Source organism: Equus caballus, chromosome 9, assembly GCF_041296265.1.
Source record: "Equus caballus isolate H_3958 breed thoroughbred chromosome 9, TB-T2T, whole genome shotgun sequence".
Taxonomy (NCBI): domain Eukaryota; kingdom Metazoa; phylum Chordata; class Mammalia; order Perissodactyla; family Equidae; genus Equus; species Equus caballus.
In genome coordinates, this window is record NC_091692.1 from 58,634,384 (window position 1) to 58,655,818 (window position 21,435).

General features: G+C 36.6%; 1 protein-coding gene across 4 annotated transcripts in view; it reads left to right on the forward strand.

Annotated features, from left to right (window-relative positions):
• CPQ (carboxypeptidase Q) overlaps positions 1-20,916 on the forward strand; it is a 462,573-nt gene extending 441,657 nt beyond the window's left edge. For all 4 annotated transcript variants that reach the window (XM_001490623.6, XM_070222379.1, XM_070222380.1 and 1 more), the window contains one exon: positions 20,161-20,916. In XM_001490623.6, coding sequence (XP_001490673.1) covers positions 20,161-20,324 — 164 coding nt within the window. In that variant the 3' untranslated portion in view covers positions 20,325-20,916. The remainder of the gene's footprint in view (positions 1-20,160) is intronic.
• The last annotated feature ends 519 nt before the right edge of the window (positions 20,917-21,435 follow it).

The following is a 21,435-nucleotide window of genomic DNA, read 5'->3' on the forward strand; positions in this document are numbered from 1 at the left end:
AGTATTGTAAGATTCTTAAATATAGGAAGTAAGTAATATCTGAATTAAGACTGTGATGTTAAAATGTATATTATAAATGATAGAGCAACCACTAAAAAATAAAAAAGAAGCATAACTAATAAGCCATAAAGGAGATAAAATGGAATTTTTAAAGACAATTATATAGGAGGAAGGCAAGAAAGGAGGAACAGAAGAACAAAGAATAAATGAAACAAATACAAAGTAAATAGCAAGATGGTAGACTGAAACTCAAGCATATCAATAATTACATTAAGTATAAATGGACTAAACCCTACAATTAAAAGACAGAGATTGTCAAACTAAATAAAAAATCAAGACTCAATTATATATTGTTTGCAAAAAACACATTTTAAATATAAAGACACAAATAAGTTAAAAGTAAATGCATGGATAAAAGATATATAGCAAATTCTGAACATGTGAAGACAATAACTGTACTATCCACAAAAGTAAGCATCAAAATAAAGAATATTATTATAGAGAAGGGACATTTTATAATGACAAAATAGTCTATTCATCAATAAGACATAGAAATCTTAAATGTGAATGCCCTCAATTAGAGAGCTTCAAAAATATATGAAGAAAAAAGACAGAATTGAAAGAACAGACAAATCTATATTTGTAGTTGGAAATTTCAATACTCATTTTTCAGTAATTATTAGAACAAGTAGATGGGAAGTCAGTATGGATATGGAAGACTCAAACAACGCTATCAACCAACTTGATCAAATTCATATTATAGAATACTGCATTCAACAATAGCAGAATGCACAGTCTTTTTTTAAAATGCACATGGAGAATTCACCATGATAGAGCATATGCTAGGTCATAAAAGCAGTCTCAATGAATTTACAAGGATTGAAATCATATGAATTATGTTTGCTGACCACCACGGAATTAAATAAGAAGTCAAAAGCAAAAAGAGACCTAGAAAATGACCAATATATGAAAATTTAACATCACACATGGATCAAAGAAGAATTCACAAGAAAAATTAGAAATTATTTTGAATCTTTTTGATAATAAAAATACAACGTATCAAAATGTGTGGAATTAAACTAAATAGTGCCTAGATGAAAATTTATAATTTCAAATGCTTATACTAGAAAATGAGAAAGTTCTAAAATCAGTGATCTTGCTTCCACACTTAGAAGCTTAAAAAAAAGGAATAAATTAACCCAGAGAATGAGAGGGATGAAAATAAGAAAGAGTAGAAATCAATGAAGTGGAAAACAACAAACAATAGAGAAAACCAATGAATTTGAAAGCTGGTTTATGAAAAAAAAGTCTGTAAACTCGATAAGCTTCTAGCAGACTGATCAAAAAAGAAGAGAAATGATGCAGACTGCCAATATCAGGAATAAAGTAGGGCACATCACTACAGATCATGTCACTGAAAGCTTAATAAGGGACTACTATGAACAAACGTATGCCAATAAATTTGACAACTTAGTTGACATGGACAAATTCCTTAAAAGACAAGTTACCAACATTGATTCAAGAAGAAATAAAAGACCTAAATAGCTCTATAAATTAAATAAATTGAATTCATAAATTAAAACCTTTACTCAAAGACAATCTCAAGCCCAGGTGGTTCCCTAGTTAATTCTATCAAACATGTAATGGATGGATAATATCAATATTACACAAACTTTAAGAAAACGGAAGAGGAGGTAAATACTCCCAACTCATTTTATGAGGCCAATGTTACACTGAAACTTAAACCAGATAAAGATATCTTAAGAAAACTACAGATCAATATCCTTCATGAATATAACACAAAATCCCAAAGTATTAGCAAATACAATCCAGCAATATATAAAAAGGATAATACGTTATGTCTGAGTGGTCTTTATCTTAGAAATTTAAGGTTGGTTTAATATTTAGAAACCAATCAATACAATTTACCACATTAACAGAATAAAGGAGAAAAAATATGATAATCTTAAGAGATGCACAAAAAGGATTGAACAAAATTCAACACTCATTCATGATAAAAAAATAAATAAATAAAAAGCTCTTGACAAGTTAAGAATAGTAGGTAGCTTCCTCAACCTGATAAAAGGGAGCTATAGAAAACCTCCAGCCAACATAACACTTAATGATGAAAAAGTGAATGCTTTTCTCCTAAGATGGAGAATAAGGCAAGGATTACCATTCTCACTACTTCTGTTCAACATCATAGTGCGGGTCTCACTTAGTTTAATTAGGCAAGGAGAAGAAATAAAAGGTTACAGACTAGAAAGGAAGAAGTAAAATATTGTTATAAGTAAATAAAATGATTTGTGTACACAGAAAATCCTAAGATGACTACAAAGATATGCTGCTAGAACTGGTAAGTAAATTTAGTAAGATCACAGTATACAAAAATCAATTTAATTTCTATGTACTAAGCACAACTAGAAAATAAAATTTAGAAAATAGCATTAAACATGAAATACTTAGGAATAAAAATAACAAAATACGTGTAAGATTTATATGCTGAAAACTACAAAATATTTAAGAGATACTTTAAAGGAGAACTAAATAAATGGAGAGCTATATGGTGTTCATGAATAAAAGACTCAATATTGTTAAGAAGTTAATTCTCGGGGCTGGCCCCGTGGCCGAGTGGTTAAGTTCGCGCGCTCCGCTGCAGGCGGCCCAGTGTTTCGTTAGTTCGAATCCTGGGCGCGGACATGGCACTGCTCATCAGACCACGCTGAGGCAGCGTCCCACATGCCACAACTAGAAGAACCCACAACGAAGAATACACAACTATGTACCGGGGGGCTTTGGGGAGAAAAAAGAAAAAAATAAAATAAATAAAAATAAAAGAAATAAAAAATAAATAAATAAATAAATAAATAAAAATAAAAATAAAGAAGTTAATTCTCTACGAAAAGTGCTTGCTTCGGCATCACATATACTACAATTCTCTCCCAAATGGATATATAATGTCTATGCAATTGCCAAAAAAAAGTTCAGTAACTTTATTTACAAAATGATAAGCTGATTCTAAAATCTACATGGAAATGCTGTGGGCCTAGAATATTCAGAACAATTTTGAAAAAGAAGAAAAAAGTTTAGAAGATTCACTCTGTCTGATTTTAAAATGTCCTAGCTACAATAATTAAAATGGTGTGGTATATTGGCATAAGAATAGGCAAATAGATCAATAAAGCAGAATAGAGAATCCAAAAATAGATCCATACATATATGGTCACATCATTTTTACAAAAGTGCAAGATTATTTAATGAGGAAAGGATAGTCTTTAAGACAGGTAGTAATGAAACATAAAGATATCCTTATGGGAAGAAAATGAATCTTAACCCTTACCTCACACCATACACAAAATTAAATTAAAATGGATCATACCTAAATGTAAAATCTAAAACTACAATAATTCTAGAAGAAAATATAGGAGAAAATCCTTTACTTAGGTTAGGCCAAGTTTTCTTAGATTACAAAAAGTGTTAACCATAAAGAAAATATTGATACATTGGACTTCATCAAAATTAAAAGCTTCTGCTCTTTGGAAAACATCATTAAGTAAATGAAAAGTAAGCCATGGATGAGAAAATACTCTTAATACATACATCTGACAAAGGACTTGTAACTCCTACAACTCAAAAAGAGACAAACAGCTCAATAAAAATGGGAAAAATATTTTTACAAACACTACATTCACAAAGAAGATATATGAATGACCAATAATTGCATGAAAAGGTGCTTCACATTATTAGTCATCATGGGATTGCAAATTAAAACCAAGATGAGACATTGTTACTCACTAAAATGACCAAAAAAAGAACCCACTATGCAACAATACGGATGAATTCCAAAATTAATATGGATCACCTAATTAATAAAAGAAGCCAAACACAAAAGTTTACATATTTTATAATTCCATTCATCTATAATTCTAGGAAAGGTAAATCTAACCTACAGTGACAGAAAGCAAATCAGTGGTTGCCTAAGGCTGAGGATAGGAAGGAATGGACTAAAAGGGGGTACATGGGAACTTTTAGGAGTGATGGAAATGTTCTATATCTTGATTGCTGTGGTAGTTAACAACTTGACAAAATTTGATCAGTGTACACTTAATAAAATGGGTATATTTTGTAGTATGTAAATTATACATAAAAACAAGCTAATCATTTTTGTTACATTAGCAATATCAGCACTTATTGTTATCAAGCTCTTTCTCAAGGTTGTACAGTACTATGAATTCCTTTAGTTAATCTGAGAATTAGGAGATTAGCATGGAGTGTCTTGGTCTGATTGGGCAACACAATTAGAATTGACCTTTCTCTCCCCTGAACTCTTACAGAATTTGGACCTCATGTTCTGCTCTTGGTGTTGCACATATTAGCTCCCCAAGTTGGGCCTCCTCAAGGGCAGGGGCTTAGTACAACTATCACAGGGCTTAAAACTTTCCCCTCGGCACATGTTATGACTATAGTTAATGTTGAATGAATGCATTGCTGGAGAGCAATTGGGATGGGCTACTTTGGAAAGTCCTGAGTTTCCTGTGAGTAGAGGTGTTCAAGAGAAAACTGAACAACCATATATTAGGAATACTATGAAATGATTCAAACATTAGATGATGGTTGTACTAGAGAAGTTCCCTCCCAGCTCTGATTTATGTGAAAAGAAAGTTCCAAAGGGATGAAGTGTTTCTCCACAGAGACAAGTGATCCTAAAAGTTAAGAGGGACAGTAGCCATCCTGACAATCCACTGACCACAGGCAGAGTGGGTTTCACCCTAAATCAGCAGAGTCAGGTTAGATGTCTGTTACTGAGCATGAAAGATTGAAGTAGAAGCAAGGAAAGGATATAATTTTGAAAATGTACAGTCAGACATTTTATTATGAAATCTAGTAGAAGAAATTTGAAAAAACACAGGTTCATGTGAGAAGTTCCCTGAAAAGAAAAGATAAATGGTGGTGTGGGCATGGGTCATCTAAGAATGGCAGACTCGTAGAATTGCCCTTTCACTCCACTCAATGAGGCCAAGACTCCCCACTCCTGTGGCCTTCGTCTTTAAGATGATGAGATGAATTCAGCACAGGTAGAAAGTTCTACAGATCATTCACCAGACTCCTTCGCTTATAACCATCATCATAACCTTTAAGCCTAAGTTTACTCACCTGTAAAATGAGGATAATAATGATCATTGTGAGGATTTGATACGATAATGCATGTCAAATGTTAAGGCCATGGAATATAGAAAGCGCTTAGTAAATCCTGAGTGTGATTGTAGTTATGATTTTGTTACCTTTTTCATCATTAAATGATACGTCATTGTACATACCCAATACTCCACAGACAAGAAGTAGGAGTACATTTCCCAGTCTCTGTAACATGCCCACAGTGAAACAGCCTGTGCCATCCTCTAACACACTGATAAATAATCTTTACTGCGTTAAAATCAGAAACTTGGGAAGATTGAGGCTTTTTCCTTTTTAAGCTTCATCTGTGAATCCCAAGCAGTTTTGGATGTGATCTTCTATATTCCAGTCAACCTCGTTTCTACACAGATGTACTCTACTAGATTGAAAGTTTCATGAAATTTAATGAGAGCAGACATATATAAGTTTGTTTACACAGGGCCTAGCAAGGTACTTGGCACTTAGTAGGAGCTTAATAGATAGCAGATGAATGAATATGATCTCCTTTCCAAAAGACTTATATACAAGTCGTGTTTGACAGAATCCCTAGTGGCTGCCTTGCTATGCAGCAATGAGTGCAAGGTTAACGCATTGGAAACGTAACTTTGATCTTCCTGAGTAGTCATTTAACCCGTTGATAGCAACTGGAAGATTATTTCTCATCTGTATGAAATTAAACAGGAAATAATTCATGCTTCATGTTCCATGTCCTTCATAATGAAGTCTTCTTACCAGTTTAATTAGTGAGTAAAGGATAGCATAATTTCCTTTCTACCTTTTGTCAAGAATTCTAAAGGCTTTAAGAAATATGACTCAAGAGGTGAAACAGCAGGACTCTTGGAATTATTTATAAACTCTGTACTGGAATCTATTTCAGGGTCTGCAGCAGCAAATCTCAAGCACCATTTACCTTACCCCATAATTCTGGAGTTTGAGTATAAATGATGGAACAGCTAATGACATGTTACCCCACAAAGTAGCATTAGCTTCCTTTATCATCATCAGCCTTTTTTCTTTTAAAGAATACCCAGAAATGTGTAAATTGCAGTTTATCTCACCACAGAAGCATTTAATCAAATGTACTGCAATTATGTCTTGGGTGGCTACTGAGAATAATCACTGTTTCTTCATTACAAAGATTGTCCTAAAAATTACATTAATGAGGGTCAACCATAATAGCAATGGGGACTGAGCTACATTTAAACGTGAAATTTGCATCTCAGCCTGTAGATTCCCTATAAATGGATTGCCATAGGCCAGGATCTTTTCAGGAGTGTTGGCTTTTAATGGATATTCCTTGAACTGGTGTTTTACTTTAAGGCAAATGTGTTTGCATTAAATGCATATTCATTTCCTAGGCTCCTTCTTGTACATTTGTTTCCTTTGTTTTGGAATTCACAAAGCTTTTCATGTTTAGCTCATTTTTTTCCCCTCACTGCATAAGGATTTTTAGAAGGTTATATTTTAGAAGGTTTTGTGTAAAAAAAAAAGTTGCATCCCTTTTGCAGATAGTCAAGAAAAGGGGCTGAATTTAGCTGCCAAATGGGAACCTCTCAGGTGACCAAGAAAGAAAAAGACTATTTGCATAGATAAAATGAAAGCATATTAGAATAACTAAGCCAACATTCACCAAATTTTTTACCATTGTCAAGGTCTAAATCTGCTTCATCTTCAAGGATTGTGGTTTGAGGCAAGTATTATTCACCAGGTTTCTGTTCTCCTTGTAGTTCTTTCCTCCAAAGCTGAGCTGGGGGGAGCTTCCCTGCTATTTTGCAGCATTATTCAAGTAGTTTCTCATCTTTTTGTAACCAACTGCCTTACACAAAAGCATGGATACACTTATTTTGGATAAATCCATGCTGTCTGACACATAAACAAATGTGGAGAATAGAAAGGAATCCAGAGGCCCTTACTCCCATATCAGTTTTCTTCATTGGCCTGAGCTACCTCTAAATTAATTCACGTAACACCATCCCCCTGGTTTCTGGACGTGATACATGTTACTCATTGATACTTAATTTTTTTATATTTTTGATGCAGCATCTTTTCAGATGGGATATTTTTAGTAATAAAACTTTCTCCTATATCTTTATTTCCTATTTTCCATGATACAGCTTCAGGTGACCTTGACAGTGTGGTATCCAGAAATGAGAAAAGCCCATCTTGGTGTGGACTCTTGGTCCATCCAGCCCATAATTCTTCTGATAATGGCCACCAGAGGCATTTTGTGGAGGACTTGGCTGCCCACCCTCACGTAACTTGAAATTATTGGGTGCACCCTCCCAAAATAGTCTCATTTCTCTTTGTATCCCAGTGTGGCTTAATCAGCTGTGAATTTATAGTAGATCACTTAAAAGGGACAATTTTAGGCTATCTTACTTATTGGGGAGATAATGGAGATCCACAGGGTAACTGGAAGGGCCTTTGAAGGTTTTCAAGACTGATTCCAAATCCAAATAATGATACCAATCCTCAGGTGGCCCTCCTTATAGAGAATACCTTATAGAGAATATAGAGAGAATTCTTTGTCTCATAGCAAGTTAGTTCCCGATCCACAGCAAAACGTTCAAAAGATTCAAAACCTTGAATCTCACAGCAGCCCAACTTTTTTGATTGTCAGTATCATTTAATCAAAGGTTGTTTGAATAAGTAAAATACCTCCCTTCTCCTTGCTTACAACTTATTTTTTTACCTTTTAAAGATTGAAAAAATAAGCCAAGTCTTCGTTTTACAAAAGCCATGATCTCCTTTTCCCAATAACCTACGTGCTTAAGTGCTTAATAATAAACTTTGGATTTTATAAATCCATTAGCCTGGCCATGAGGAAGTGAGAATCACTAGTCAGAGGTTCACAGAGTTTTCCTTGTGACCTCTTTCATGAATGGACATATTCCTGTCAACCAGTTGGCCTCCAATACCGTAATCATTTAACAGTGGGTGACAAAGCTGGGACTCCAGCTCTACCATGTTACCCAGGTATTCCTGCAATACTCCTGCCCACCAGCCTTGCAGAATTATCAATAGTCAGTATGGGAAGGAGGTCTGGGACAGCATGTCCATGTAAGCTTCCAGTTTGTCTCATTCCTTTGTCTCTGCTTGCAGACAGAATGGGAAGTGACAAGCAGAAACAAAGGTTTCTATCTTAACATCTCCCTTCTATTGCACACTGGCTTTGTAACCTTTTTGTGTCTGTAGCCAGAAATCAAAATCTATCAATTTGAGCACAATTATAGAAAAACCATGATGATTCTACGGCTTTCATCATAAACTCCACACGAGAAACAATCTTTTGAGTCTTCAAGTCAGAGACCCATATGCATTGAATGTTCTCACAGCCTGCTCTGTCAGAAAGAATTTTTGCTGATGTTGTCTTAGTGAGCATCATTCCCCAGGTGTGGCGAGAACTCCAGAAAGGTGTTTACAAGGAGTCACACTGGCTCAGATAGGTAGGAACTTTATTGACATCAGGCCATGAAGGAAAACTAGGCAATAAGTTCTGTATGGACAAAGGGAGAATAATAAATTAGGACTGATATATAAACATGAATGAGATTCAAAATTACCCCTCTCAGAACAAGTGTCAATATCAGTTTGTGATACAAAGTCAGGCAGAAGGAGAGAGTGGTATGGGTGTTTCTTTATAGCTATATATGAAGCTATGAATACACATGCACACACATAAAATCATAAACTCAAAGATAAGGACCCTATCACCTGTGAGTGTGATTCTTCTTTTAAAGTTTGTAGGTGGGTGGTGTTAAATTATAATTTTCTAAAGGTGAAATCATGACTCTCATGTAGAAGATGTGAGGCAGGTCATCAGAGAAATAAGAATATTAAGGATTGGATAGGTATTGAGGACAAGCCCGATATTATACGTATGCAGACCTGTGTAGACATATATATTTATTTTTCTATATGTATACATAGAGATATATGCAATAGATTCATACTGGTATATGTCTCTGTTTGTGTGTAAAATTTATATTTATTGTCCCCCAAATCCTCCTTATATCTGGAAACCATCTGCTGCCATACAGGGAGAGGGCAGAAGGTCAGCCCTATGCCAGTGACTAGTTTGCTCAGTTCTCTTGCTTATTAGGGTAATCATGGATAAAATCATAGATGGTGACTTTGTGAGTCACGTAAGTTTTGAGAAGAAACATGAATGTGATTGTTCTTTTAAGGTTCGTAGGTGAGTGATATTAAATTATTTTCTAAAAGGTAAAAATCATGATTTTCATGCAAACATGAAATGAACACATGTCAAAGATCTTATTCAATTAATTAATTAATGAGGAAATCAGTAAGACTAACACCAATTTACAGAGCATTTGGGAAACTAAGTTTATGCATTTTAATAAAGAAATATTAGGATAAACTTGCTAGATTAGATAAAAACTGGTTAATGTCTTAGAGCCCAATAAACTAACCTTTGGAATTAGCTGTTCTATGGGACAGCAATCATTTTCATCTCTATTGCACAAAAATCTATGAGTTAACATATAACTTCACTAAGTCTGGGACCTTTAGTCAATACTAAGCAGTGAGTCAAACTAAGTACATTCTCCTAGATAATCTTTGGGTGTACTTTGCCCCTGAATGACATTGAAAGGGTATGCTGCCCACCTTTTGCCTTATTTTCAAGTTGTGGATAATTCCCATAACAGTGGTGAAAGGTATAGGAACGTATTGCATAGTACATAATAGAGCATTTGGATCTCAGCTTATAATATCCCATGTTATTGGTAATGAGAACCTACTTGTCATTCCCCAAGTCAGGAGATGAAAGTAGAAACCCCAGAAAGTAGGATTCATTTACCAAAAATTGCTGTAGAGAGGGAGAATGAAGCCAATATTCATTTCTGCATTTGTCGCATTAGATATTTAACAATTCTTTCACTTATCCATTCAGTGATTTGACAAATACTTATTAAGCATCTGCTACATGCCAGGCTCTGGGGAGTGGGGTGGAGAGACAAAGTCCTGCTCTTGTGGAATTTACATTCTAATGGGAAAGACAGGCAGCAAAAAGAAAACCATTACAAGAATAATACAGTTTTAGGTAGCAGAAAGTACTATGAAAAAGAAAAAAAGAGTAGGGTCAGGGGGATAACGAGTGACCAGAGAGGAGGCGTGGGTTTTAGACAGAATGGTCTGGAACTCCCAGGAGGATTGGCAGGCCCCGCAGAGTGTGACCCAGCCAGAAGAGAGGACTTGGTGTCAGGTGGGGCTCTGCTGTTCATCTTCTGATAGAAAGTCCCAGGCTGCCTAAGTCCACTGTACGAGCATAATTCAAGTCTTCATTCTGTTTCACGGCCCAAGATACCTCCGATTCAAATTTCCATCTCCTTGTCATGAGGCAGAAATGAGGATGGGGAGCCAGAGCAGCAAATGGAGTGAGTCATGCAGATAGTTTCTCACTGGGGAAAAAGCAGTTACAGGTGTCCTGGGATAGGGCAGTGAGAGAAGGTACCAAAAACTGGTAAGGAGCATGGATTTTACATCAGAAATACCTGGATTTTAATCCTGTCTTTACCACTTAGTACTGTACAACTTTTAACAAGTTACTTAAATCTATTTTCTATCCATTAATGACACATGATGATCACTCCCTCATGAAGTTACTGGGAAAATTAAGTGAAATAATCTCCAAAAGCCCTAGACACACAGGAGGCATGAAACAAAGAGTATTCTTGTTATCCCCACATTTGGAGAGTGTCGTACCATCTTCATAGTAGTGATTAATTAGTCTTACTACTGCCATACAGTTCTTCAACTTTATGGAAAGACGAATCATTATGCCAGAGTTTAGGTACATGTGACCTGGAGGTCCTCCAGGTGTGTTGGTGTTGACCTAAGCTATGTGGTCAAAATGATCCCAGCAACCGATCCAGGTTTTGCAAAGAGATGGAAGGGGCAGGGGCCTAGTGGCGCACCTGAAATTTTTTAGCACAGGCTTGGAGATTCTTGGGTGGGTTGAGAATTTATAAACTAAAATGATAATACTTTTCATGAAGTTTTGATCAGGAATGTTTTTCCCTTTCCTGTCCCATCTTGTCTTTTGTTTTACTGTTTTTACCTTTCCTTCTTATAAGTTGCTTTCTCGTCTGGAGAGCTATGAGTTAGGAAGCTATTAATTAGCTGCTTCTCACTTTAATTTTCAATGAGATTTAGTACAGTAGGGATAAAACTGCCCCTTTTGAAAAGAGAGATTAAATATCCGCAAATTCTATGAATTGATTTTCTAATTGTTTTTGTAATAATGTTTTTTATTTCATAATATTGCAAAAGAAATAATAATTTTAATTAAATTTTAAATGTATTTTTAGATTTTATAGATTCTAGTGAGACTAAGTTTTCTTGCAGGGAATAAGTTAAGACCATAACATTCTTCTCTAAGACCATAATTATTATGATCAAGGGAACGTCTGTAGTACATTCCATTGCATTAAGTTGCATATCCCAGACTGTTCAAGATCTGTTTATAATGGAGAAAAGGACTTTTCACAGCTGCTTCCCTGTGAGTACATCCTTCATGCAACATTGAAGCAGCCAATGTATGCACTGAAATAACAGACTTGAATTCAAACTTTCAAAGCTTTCAAATGTCTTTCAAAAAACTTATCATAACACAAATTGCTTAATTTGTGTATGTGAAAACCCACTGATTACATATGAATGAGAGTCAACCTACAATAACAGGAGCCTTTGAGAGTCTTTGTGTATCTACGCACCCATCTCTCCAGGAATTAGCAGGTATTCACTCTTGTTCCAAAATCCTGCACAGACCTCAGTCATTACGGGGATCTCTCTGTGAAGATTGGAATCTCTGTGAGCAGTATGGGGTGGGTCAGGTATTTCTTACAATATTCGTTGGACCATCCTTGCCCAGTCGACTGCACAGCTGGAAAATATTTTCTGAGATGAATGTTTACAAAAAAGATTCAGAAAGAAGAGAGAAGGAGGGGGGAGGGAAGGAGGATAAGGAAAAGTAATCCAAACCAGGGTCAAGGCGGGGTGATGTAGAATAGGCCTGACAGTTCAACTGTCCCATCTTTAAGAACCATCATCAGAACTTTGATTTGTTAGATTAGAATTTCAAGTCCTTCAAGTTGTATTTAATTGATCATGCTGCTGTGGATATGTTGGATCATCCTTATGGATATATAACATCTATAATAAAGTATTAATTGAGTACCTACTAATCCTCACCAGCATCTTGAAAGGTGGATATCATTAGCCCTATTTCATGAATGAGGAAATTAAGGCTGAATGGCCTTCGATGATTTGACCAAAGGTACCCAGTTATTAAGCAGAAGAGTTTGAATTTAAACCCAGGCCTATCTAACTCTAACGCCTATGTTCTCTCATCTGTATCTCCTTGCCTAGGTCGAACTTCCCATTGGCTGACATGCTCAAGGGTATGTCTTCACATCCTTAGATTCTAAAACTCCCTTAGAAATCATTTCCTAATGGTGAACTGACCTAATAATGCTGTAGTTTGTTTCCAAGCGGGTGAATTTTCAGCCTTCAGAGCAGGCTCCTTCCCACTAGCTTTCTATTTCTATAAATCATTTGATGATTCCCTGTTCAGAGCTCATATACCTGTCAAAAGATACTGTGCAATTTATCCCTAGGGATAGTTAACATTCCCCCCAACTCAGAGATGTCAGGTGCTCTCAGAAATTGAAATGCAGGCTCTCCCTCAGTGCTGGTCTTTTAGATCAGTAGCTGTCACTGATAAAATGTCTCCTTGGAATTACAGAGACAAAGCTGCAAGGCAGCCAACAGGCACACCCTCATATCTCCTGTGGTTATCAGCATTCTCATTCGTGAAATTGGACTTTCTGGAGTTGTTTTAATTTTGTAAAATGTTCATAGGAACTTAGATGATCCCTGAGGAAATGCCTTCCTTAAGTCATTAGTTCTAAAGGGAGAGAGCCAAATTCCCACCCATCTGGCAGTCAAGTGCTTTCAGTTTGAGACAGAAAGGGAATTTCAGAGGCCTCAAGAGGGCATGCACAAATATTTCTTGCCTCTATTTTTTCAGTATGGAATTTGGAGCCTTTTCTGTCAGCCACCATGCGGTGTCTTTAGGAAGCTCTGAATGAGAGGGAAACAGCTTCAAGCAAGCTGCACTATGCCTGCTGGAATTAAATGTCCTTCCGTGTTTCTTGACGTCCCCAGTTCTGACTCATCTTCTGTATACCCTCAGTGACTTCCATTCTTTGAGCTCCTTGACTTTGTCCTTAATTTGCACATGAATTTGACATTCCCCTGATACTCTCTGGGATCCAAATTGCATACGCTCCCCACCAACTTCACCTAATTCTAAAATGTCATGGTTTCTGTTTAAATGCTTCTAGCTACTACCAAAGTAAACACACAGATTTGTCTCTCCTGAGTGTGCTATGAGTTCATGGCATAAAGAGTCTTCTAGTCTTAAAATGGACCTCTTGCCTTTCCATTGGGAATTTTGGTTGTCCTTATCCACATGCTTTCTAGAGAATTTCAGATGCTAGAATGTCACCATCTGGCTCTGGTCTTTGCCACCTGTCCCCCAGACTATACCTCTTCCCCTCTTCCCCAACTGTCTCCTCACCTCCATGATCATACACACAACTCCACCTCCACATTTTTCTGGAGCATTTCCCTAAAGTGTAGCTCCAGTCTCCCCATCTTCCTGCCCATTGGCCCCATTGGTTCCCCATTTATGGCCTGCATTCAGTCTGTTTTAAGTCTTGCATTTAGGACCTTCCGTAGTTGGTTGCCAACTTTATCTGCCAATAATTAACCCAAGTTACCCCTCACATCACCCAAACTGGAATGCTCACATACTCTATTCACCTGGAATCTCTGTGCCCCATCTTTGTCTATTGACATCCTAAATACTTGTGCTAGATATTCTCTGTTACTACTTCATATCATTTCTCACCCTTCTCTACCGTATATTATGCCCCTGGAGGTTAACTGTCATGAACATGTCACACGAACATGTCGCTGTTGCCTTCTGGCTTATGATTGGGTTTGGCCAAGGGGAGGCCTCCTAGTTTAGGGGAGGCACCAGCATGGGACTGATTCCCAGGTTTCTACAAACAACTGCAACTCCTCTGTTGACCCTCTCTTATAGCTATAACTACAGCTATAACTACTTTCTCTCTTTGCCCTACGGGTGGTAACAGCACTCCTTATTGCTAGGCCTGTGGTGTTTCAGCATCCCTTGTTTGTTTCATTTATCCCTGACCACTCTTTGTAAATAATTCTTTCACCAAATTCTCCAAGTTACCTCTATGGACTGTCCCATCTGTTTCCTACAAGGACTCTGATTGACACAGCAACACTCAAGGCCAAGTTCACTCATAAAATTTTCTGGTTTCATTCATTCACTCAACAAATATACATTCATCTTCTATTCGATGCCATGTTATAGGCATTGGCGACAGAGTAGGGAACAAAACAGAGGCCTTGCCTTCAGGGTGCTTACAATATAGTGAGGAAAACAGACGTGAGATAACCAATTATAACAAAGGACGGTGAAGATTATGATAAGAGAAGTATGGAGAGCACACAGCAAGGGACTTAGTCTAGGGGTCAGACTAACTAACTAATGTAGGTCATTCGACTACATGAGGTATCCACCATTTCTTTGTCCTGTTCTTATATCACTCAGCATGTTCTGAGTGTGTTATTATTACTTGAGGACACATTTTCTCTGTCTCTACTGCAGAATAAGCTTTTGAGAGCAGAGACTGTGTCTTTTTCACCTTAATGTCCATTTCAGTCCTTAGCCCACTGCCTAGAATACTGTAGGAACCCAAATATTTGTCCAATTGAATTGGATTGAACCTTCTGACTATTTATGAACCTCAGTTCCAGTCTACCCACTGAAAGTTTTCTGTTATCAGTCTGGGTGATGGTGAGATCCCACCCTTTCTGAGCTACTGGTCTAATAGAAAACATCTTTTACTAGTTTAGAAAGAAAAATCACTGAAGAGGAAGCAGCCTCCTCAACATGGGTGAAGGGTTTGATAGGTATTATCAGCTTAATAGATCCTTTTTGATATAGTCACTGACAGGCCTGGGAGCTATTAATTGTCAAGGCTGATAGTTGAGCTTTATTTTATACTGCTTTTTTGCCTCATTGGCTTGTGTTTGTTTAATAGCACTGTGGCAGAACTCAGTGTGAAATATCAATGAGGTAAATCCAAATTCTACTCCAGAGCAAGGAGTTTGGGGAGATAGGTAGAAGAAAACCCTGGCATAAAGTTTTTAAAACTTGGCTTGGGGTAAAGAAAATCTAGACAGCATTCTGAGGCAATGAAGGGCTCAGGAACAATAACAGTGTCCAATCCACAGGGCGGGGAGTAGGGGACTGGGAGAAGAGAGCTCTGGCAATGTGGCGGACCAGAAGTTCATAGAAACATCCCTCCCCCTAAAAAATAATTGTTGGATAAAACAGTAATTGTCTTTCTATAATACACGGGTTAGCAAGAGGCAAAGTAAGTAGTGAAAAATGATAAAGTGAGACTCTATAGAGGTAAGGAAATTCTGGAGCCTGGCATTTGTCTGAGGGCATCTGCCAACCCCTGTCTTCCTAGAGCATGGGCTTGAATGAGCAGTGAGTGCAGGTGGGCCAGGAGGCAAAACTTGGAGCCCTAAGGTCCTTATGTAAGATATTGATTAACTTTAGATTTATTAAGATAAATATGTGACCCATGATTTCTAAAGTCTCTACTGACAGAATTGAAATAAAGTATGTAACTTCCGAACTAGTAGAGTGGGGGCGGGGGGGCGGGGTAGAGGGAATGAGAAGAGGAAAAATAATCAATGCAAAAGAAGGCAAGAAAGAAAGGAAAAAACAAACCTAGTAAACAAAATGAACAAATAGAAAGCAAAAACAAAGCTAGTAAGAATGAATCCAATTTAAAAATAATCACGATCTACATAAACAAGTTACACTCTCCATTTAAAAATCAAAGATTGTTAGGCTAGATTTTAAAAATTCAACTTTAAACTGTTCATAAGAGAAACCCCTAAAAACACAAGGACAGAGGAAGACTGCAACTGAGATGATGGGAAAAGACATACTAGGTTAATACTCTGCTGAAGGAAGCAGTGTGGCTACATGGAATATTAGGAAAAACTAGACCTCAAGACAAAAACGTTACTACAGATAAAGAGGATGACTACATATTGATAAAGATGTGCAATTTATCAGGAAGATATAATTCTAAATTTGTTTGCCTCTAATAGCATAACTTAGAAATACGTAAAAAAGAAATTGTAACTATAAGAAAAATAAGCACATCCAAAATCATAGAGTCATTTTCACACATCTCTCTCCAAATTAATAGATCAAATAGATAAGATTTGAAGAACACAAGTAAGAAGCTTGATCTAATGGACTTACAGTACAGCAAAAGCACATTCTTCTCAACACATGGAACATTTATAAAAATGAATCATACAAGGGTCCATAGAGAAAAATCTCAACAAAATTCTAAGAATCTATATCATGCAGCCCACATTCTCTAACAGTTAAATTAGAAATCAATAATGAAAAGTAACTGGAGAAACCCCATACTTTTGAAAATTAAAAAACACATTCTAACTCATGAGTCAAAGGAAAACATCAGAGTAGGAATTAGAAAGCATTGAGAATTGAAAGATCATGAAAATACTCATCAGAAGTGAGGGACATAGACAGCTAAAGCAGAATTAGTGGGAGGACCATAACCTTACTGCTTATGCCAGAGACCAAGAATGTCTGCATTCAACTCAAGAAGTTAGAAAAAGAAAAGTGAATACACCCAAAGAAAGAAGAAAGAGGGAAATAACAAATATAAGAATAGAAATCAATGAAAGAAAAACTTCTATACAATAGAGAGTATCAAAAAAAACAAGCAAACCACAATTGTCTTCCTTTTTTTGGCTTAAAAGACTAATACAAGTGACAAACTGCTGGCAAGATTGATGAACAAAAAATAGAGAAGACACCAATAACCAGTGTCAGGAATGAAGAAGAGGACATCCCTATAGATGCTGCAGACATAAAGATAAAAACGGGATACGACTCACCACTTCATAATGATTATTTTGAATATTTGGGCAAAACTCACCAACTCCTACAAAAATGTAATTTCCAAAGTTAATTCAAGAAGAAATACAAAACCTGAATAGCTCAATAATCAGCAAAGAAATTGAATAATTAGTCAAAATTTTTACCATAAAGCAAGCATCAGACTTAGATGGTTTTATAAAGAGTTCTACAAAATAACCAGGAAATGAATCATTCTAATCTCACACAAACTATTTCAGAATGTAGAAGAAAGGGAACACTTGCCGTTTTCTGAATCAAGTATGTCCTTGATGCTAAAAATGGAAAACCACAAAAAGAAAATACAAATTTTAAAAAGTGTATAATTTACAGTTAGCAACAAAAAGTGTAAGCCATGGAGAAAAGAAAACTAACAAAAAGTATGCAAAACTGTATTGCAAAACTTTAAAGACTTTGTCTTCTAGACAAATAAATAGCAACATATCAACACACCATTTTTATGAATAAGAACACAGCATCCTAACATAAAGATGTTAGTTTTCCCCAAATTGATATGTAGATTAACACAATTCCAATCAAAATCCAAAAAACTTTTTGTGGAATTTAAACATAATTCTAAACTTTATCTGAAATAGCAAACAGTCAAGAATAATAACACAATTCTGAAGAAGGAAGAGAAGAAGGTGAGGTAATTTGCCCTGCCAGATAACAAGGATTAGAAAGCAATAGTAATTAAAGTACTGTGATATGGTCACAGGGATAGACAAATAAACCGATGGGGCAGAATTCAAAAGCCCTAAAACAAACCCACGTACATAAGGAAACTTGACAGATGGCAAAATCGATACTGCAGATCAGTGGGAAAAGAGGATGTGCTACTCAAAAACTTTGCTGGGACAAATGAAAAATACAAATAGAAGCCTACTCTACACAAAAATCAGCTCTAGTTCCAAGTGGATGAAAAACAAAAATGAAAAGCAAAACTTTAAAAGTTTTAGTACCTCAGAAAAATTTTCATGATCTTTGAGTAGAGAAGGGTTTCTTAAGATACAAAAAGTGAAAATCATAAAGGAAAAGATTCATAAATTCTACTACATTAAAAGTAAAAACATCTATTCATCAAAACTTACAATAACAGAGTAAAAAGATGAGCCACAACCTGGCAAGTGATATATACAAACTTACTACCAACAAAAGATTAGTATCTGAAATATGTCAAGAACTCCAACAAATAAGTAAGAAAGACAAACAAATCAATTGAAAAATGAGCAAGGGATGAACAGGCACTTCACAAAGGAGAAAAATAAATGACAAAAAAATACACATATGGAAAATATGCTCAATCTCATTAATAATTTTAAAAATTAAAGTTAAAACCATAGTGAGATAATACTTCACATCCACAAAATTAGCAGAAATTGGCTTGCCGATACTAAGAGCTGGAGAGGATGTGAGGCAGGGGAAAGACTCACATACTGACAGCAGAAGTACAGACTGAAAAGGAAAACATTTTGGAATTGTGTGATAAAATTAAACATACACATACTCTATAGCCCAGTAATTCCACTCCTACATTTAGACCCTGGAGAATGCTCGTAGCAGCATGTGATGACAGAAACTTGGAAACAACCTAAATGACCATTATCAGAAAAATGGATAAATAAATACAATGAGATAGTGTACAGCAATAAAAATGGAAATATTACAGCAATACACAGTAGCGTAGATAAATCTCAGCATATGATTGAGCAGAAAAAGCAAGTCGCAGAAATATATCTGGGGTATATGGTTGAAAAGAGACAATATTAAATAATAAATTATATATATATACATATACATGTGGTAAAACTACAAAGAAAAGCAAAGAGTGATTAGCACACAAGCAGAACAGGATAGTGGGTACCTCCGGAGGAAGGAAAGGATCTACAGGGGGGTCTCATAAAATGGGCTTCTAAGGTACTGGTAATATCTTTCTTGCATTGAATTATGGACATGTGTGTACTTTTTATATTGTCATCCTTTGTGACATACATTTATGTTTTCCACAGTCTTAAGTAGGTGTGGTATATTTCAAAATGAAATGGTAAGTAAATAAATAACTAAGGCCAGAGCCTAAAGAACTGCAACTGGAATCTACAAAATGAGCCCAGTAATTTCTGAAGGACGAATAGGAGACAGTGACGATTCCCTGAGGCTCTGGTCCATGGCTGAAATTAGAAAAAGGCTTCACTCCTGAGTGAGACAAAAGGTTTTCAGCGGGGCAGAGACTCCTGCTGGTGCCGGTGGAGGTTGCTGGGGAATTTCATGGGATGTAAAAGAAGGATTTGAGAAGAAAAACTTGAACAAAGGAGTATTGACTTTCTTTTGTATGCAGGAAGGTACATGATTTGTACTCTTGCAGGTACAAAAAAGATACTTTTTATGAATAAAGAGGACGTTTGTATCAGTTACTTAAACAAATCAACGTTTATTTTCCTTCATGTAGCAGGAAGTGCAGAAGTAGACCAGCGTGTTCAGTGAACCAGCAATATTTTTTAAATCCAGGCTCGTTCAGTCTTTACACTCTGCCATTTTTAGCCTGGGGGCTTTTTGCCCCGTGAAGCTCCAAACTTCTCATCTGCTTTTGATGCCGCACTAGGGTGTTTCCCTGACTCTCCTTCCAGCTTTACTCAGCAAAGTAAAGGCCTTCCTAGAACTCTCCCACAGCCTACTACTCACATCCTACTACTCATATACCTATCTCATGTTCTGAGAATGGTGTCACATGGCCATTTCTTTCTAGGAAGGTAATTACTTTGCCATTATAGCATGTATAGTAGGAGCAGGAAAGAACAAAGCAGGAAGGGTGGCAGTGGTTTCTGAGCAGCTATGCAGCAAAGTCTGTCAAAATGCTTCCCTAAGAATTCTTCCTCTTTCCTCCCCAGGAGCCAGTCTACTTGATGACCTACATAAATATTTCTCCTTCCATCATTCCCATGGAGACACCATGACTGTCATGGATCCAAAGCAAATGAATGTTGCTGCTGCTCTTTGGGCAGTTGTCTCTTACGTCGTTGCAGACATGGAAGAAATGCTGCCCCGGTCTTAAGAAGAACAAGAAAGAAGTCACTTTTGTCCTTTCTGGACAGGAATCCTGAGTCTGCAGCTTCAGGAAGCCCCTCTTCACCTAACAATTTCACCTGATCCATTTCAAAGCACAACACTAATTCATACTTTCTGTTATATATCTTGATACTTTCCAAATTCTCTGTTTCTAGAATAAAGAATGATCTCTACCCCCACATAGAATCAACATATGGTAGGGATCACAGTGGGGCCATTTCTTTATACCACCTGTTAAAAGTATTATTTCTAGGGGCGGGCCCGGTGGTGCGGTGGTTAAGTGCACACTTTCCGCTTCTGTGGCCCAGGGTTCGCCGGTTCGGATTCTGGGTGCGGACATAGCACCGCTTGGCAAGCCATGCTGTGGTGGGCGTCCCACATATAACATAGGGGAAGATGGGCACGGATGTTAGATCAGGGCCAGTCTTCCTCAGCAAAAAGAGGAGGATTGGCAGCACATGTTAGCTCAGGGCTAATCTTCCTTTCTACTTTGAAAGTAAACATTGGCTAAATCTTTGGAAGACCTCTGGTTTTCACATGTGTATGTATGAAGAATAAATCAAATACAGTGACACCAATTTTTTTGTTTGATTATTTATTGAAGGAATGGAGGAATACACAATTGTAGTATGGTCTTAATTGAATATATAGAGGCATTTGGCTTTCTAACTTGTACATTTTTATACTATTAGAGTTTTTTAAATAAGATATAAATTTTTTTTTAATTAGAAAAAATGTCACCATTTGGGGGGAAAATCAAGTATGTATAATCAAATTGCCTTATTACGGATGAGTACCAGGGTCTATCACCAGATAAATGATAATACTATTTTACATTTATGTTTTATATATTTCACACAATATTTCTATGAAGTTGGGGCTTATTCACATTTTGCTGATAACAGGACTGATGCTCAAAGAGGCTAAATAATATTCATAGGCTTCTACAGAGCAAAAACATTGACCCCCATCCTTTCTGGGAAGAATCCCGACTGTTCTTCTACACATAGTGTCTGGTATTCAATAAAAAAATTGCAAGACACACCAAAAAAATGCAATAAAAAATGAACTCATTGCCAAGAGTTAAGACAATTAAG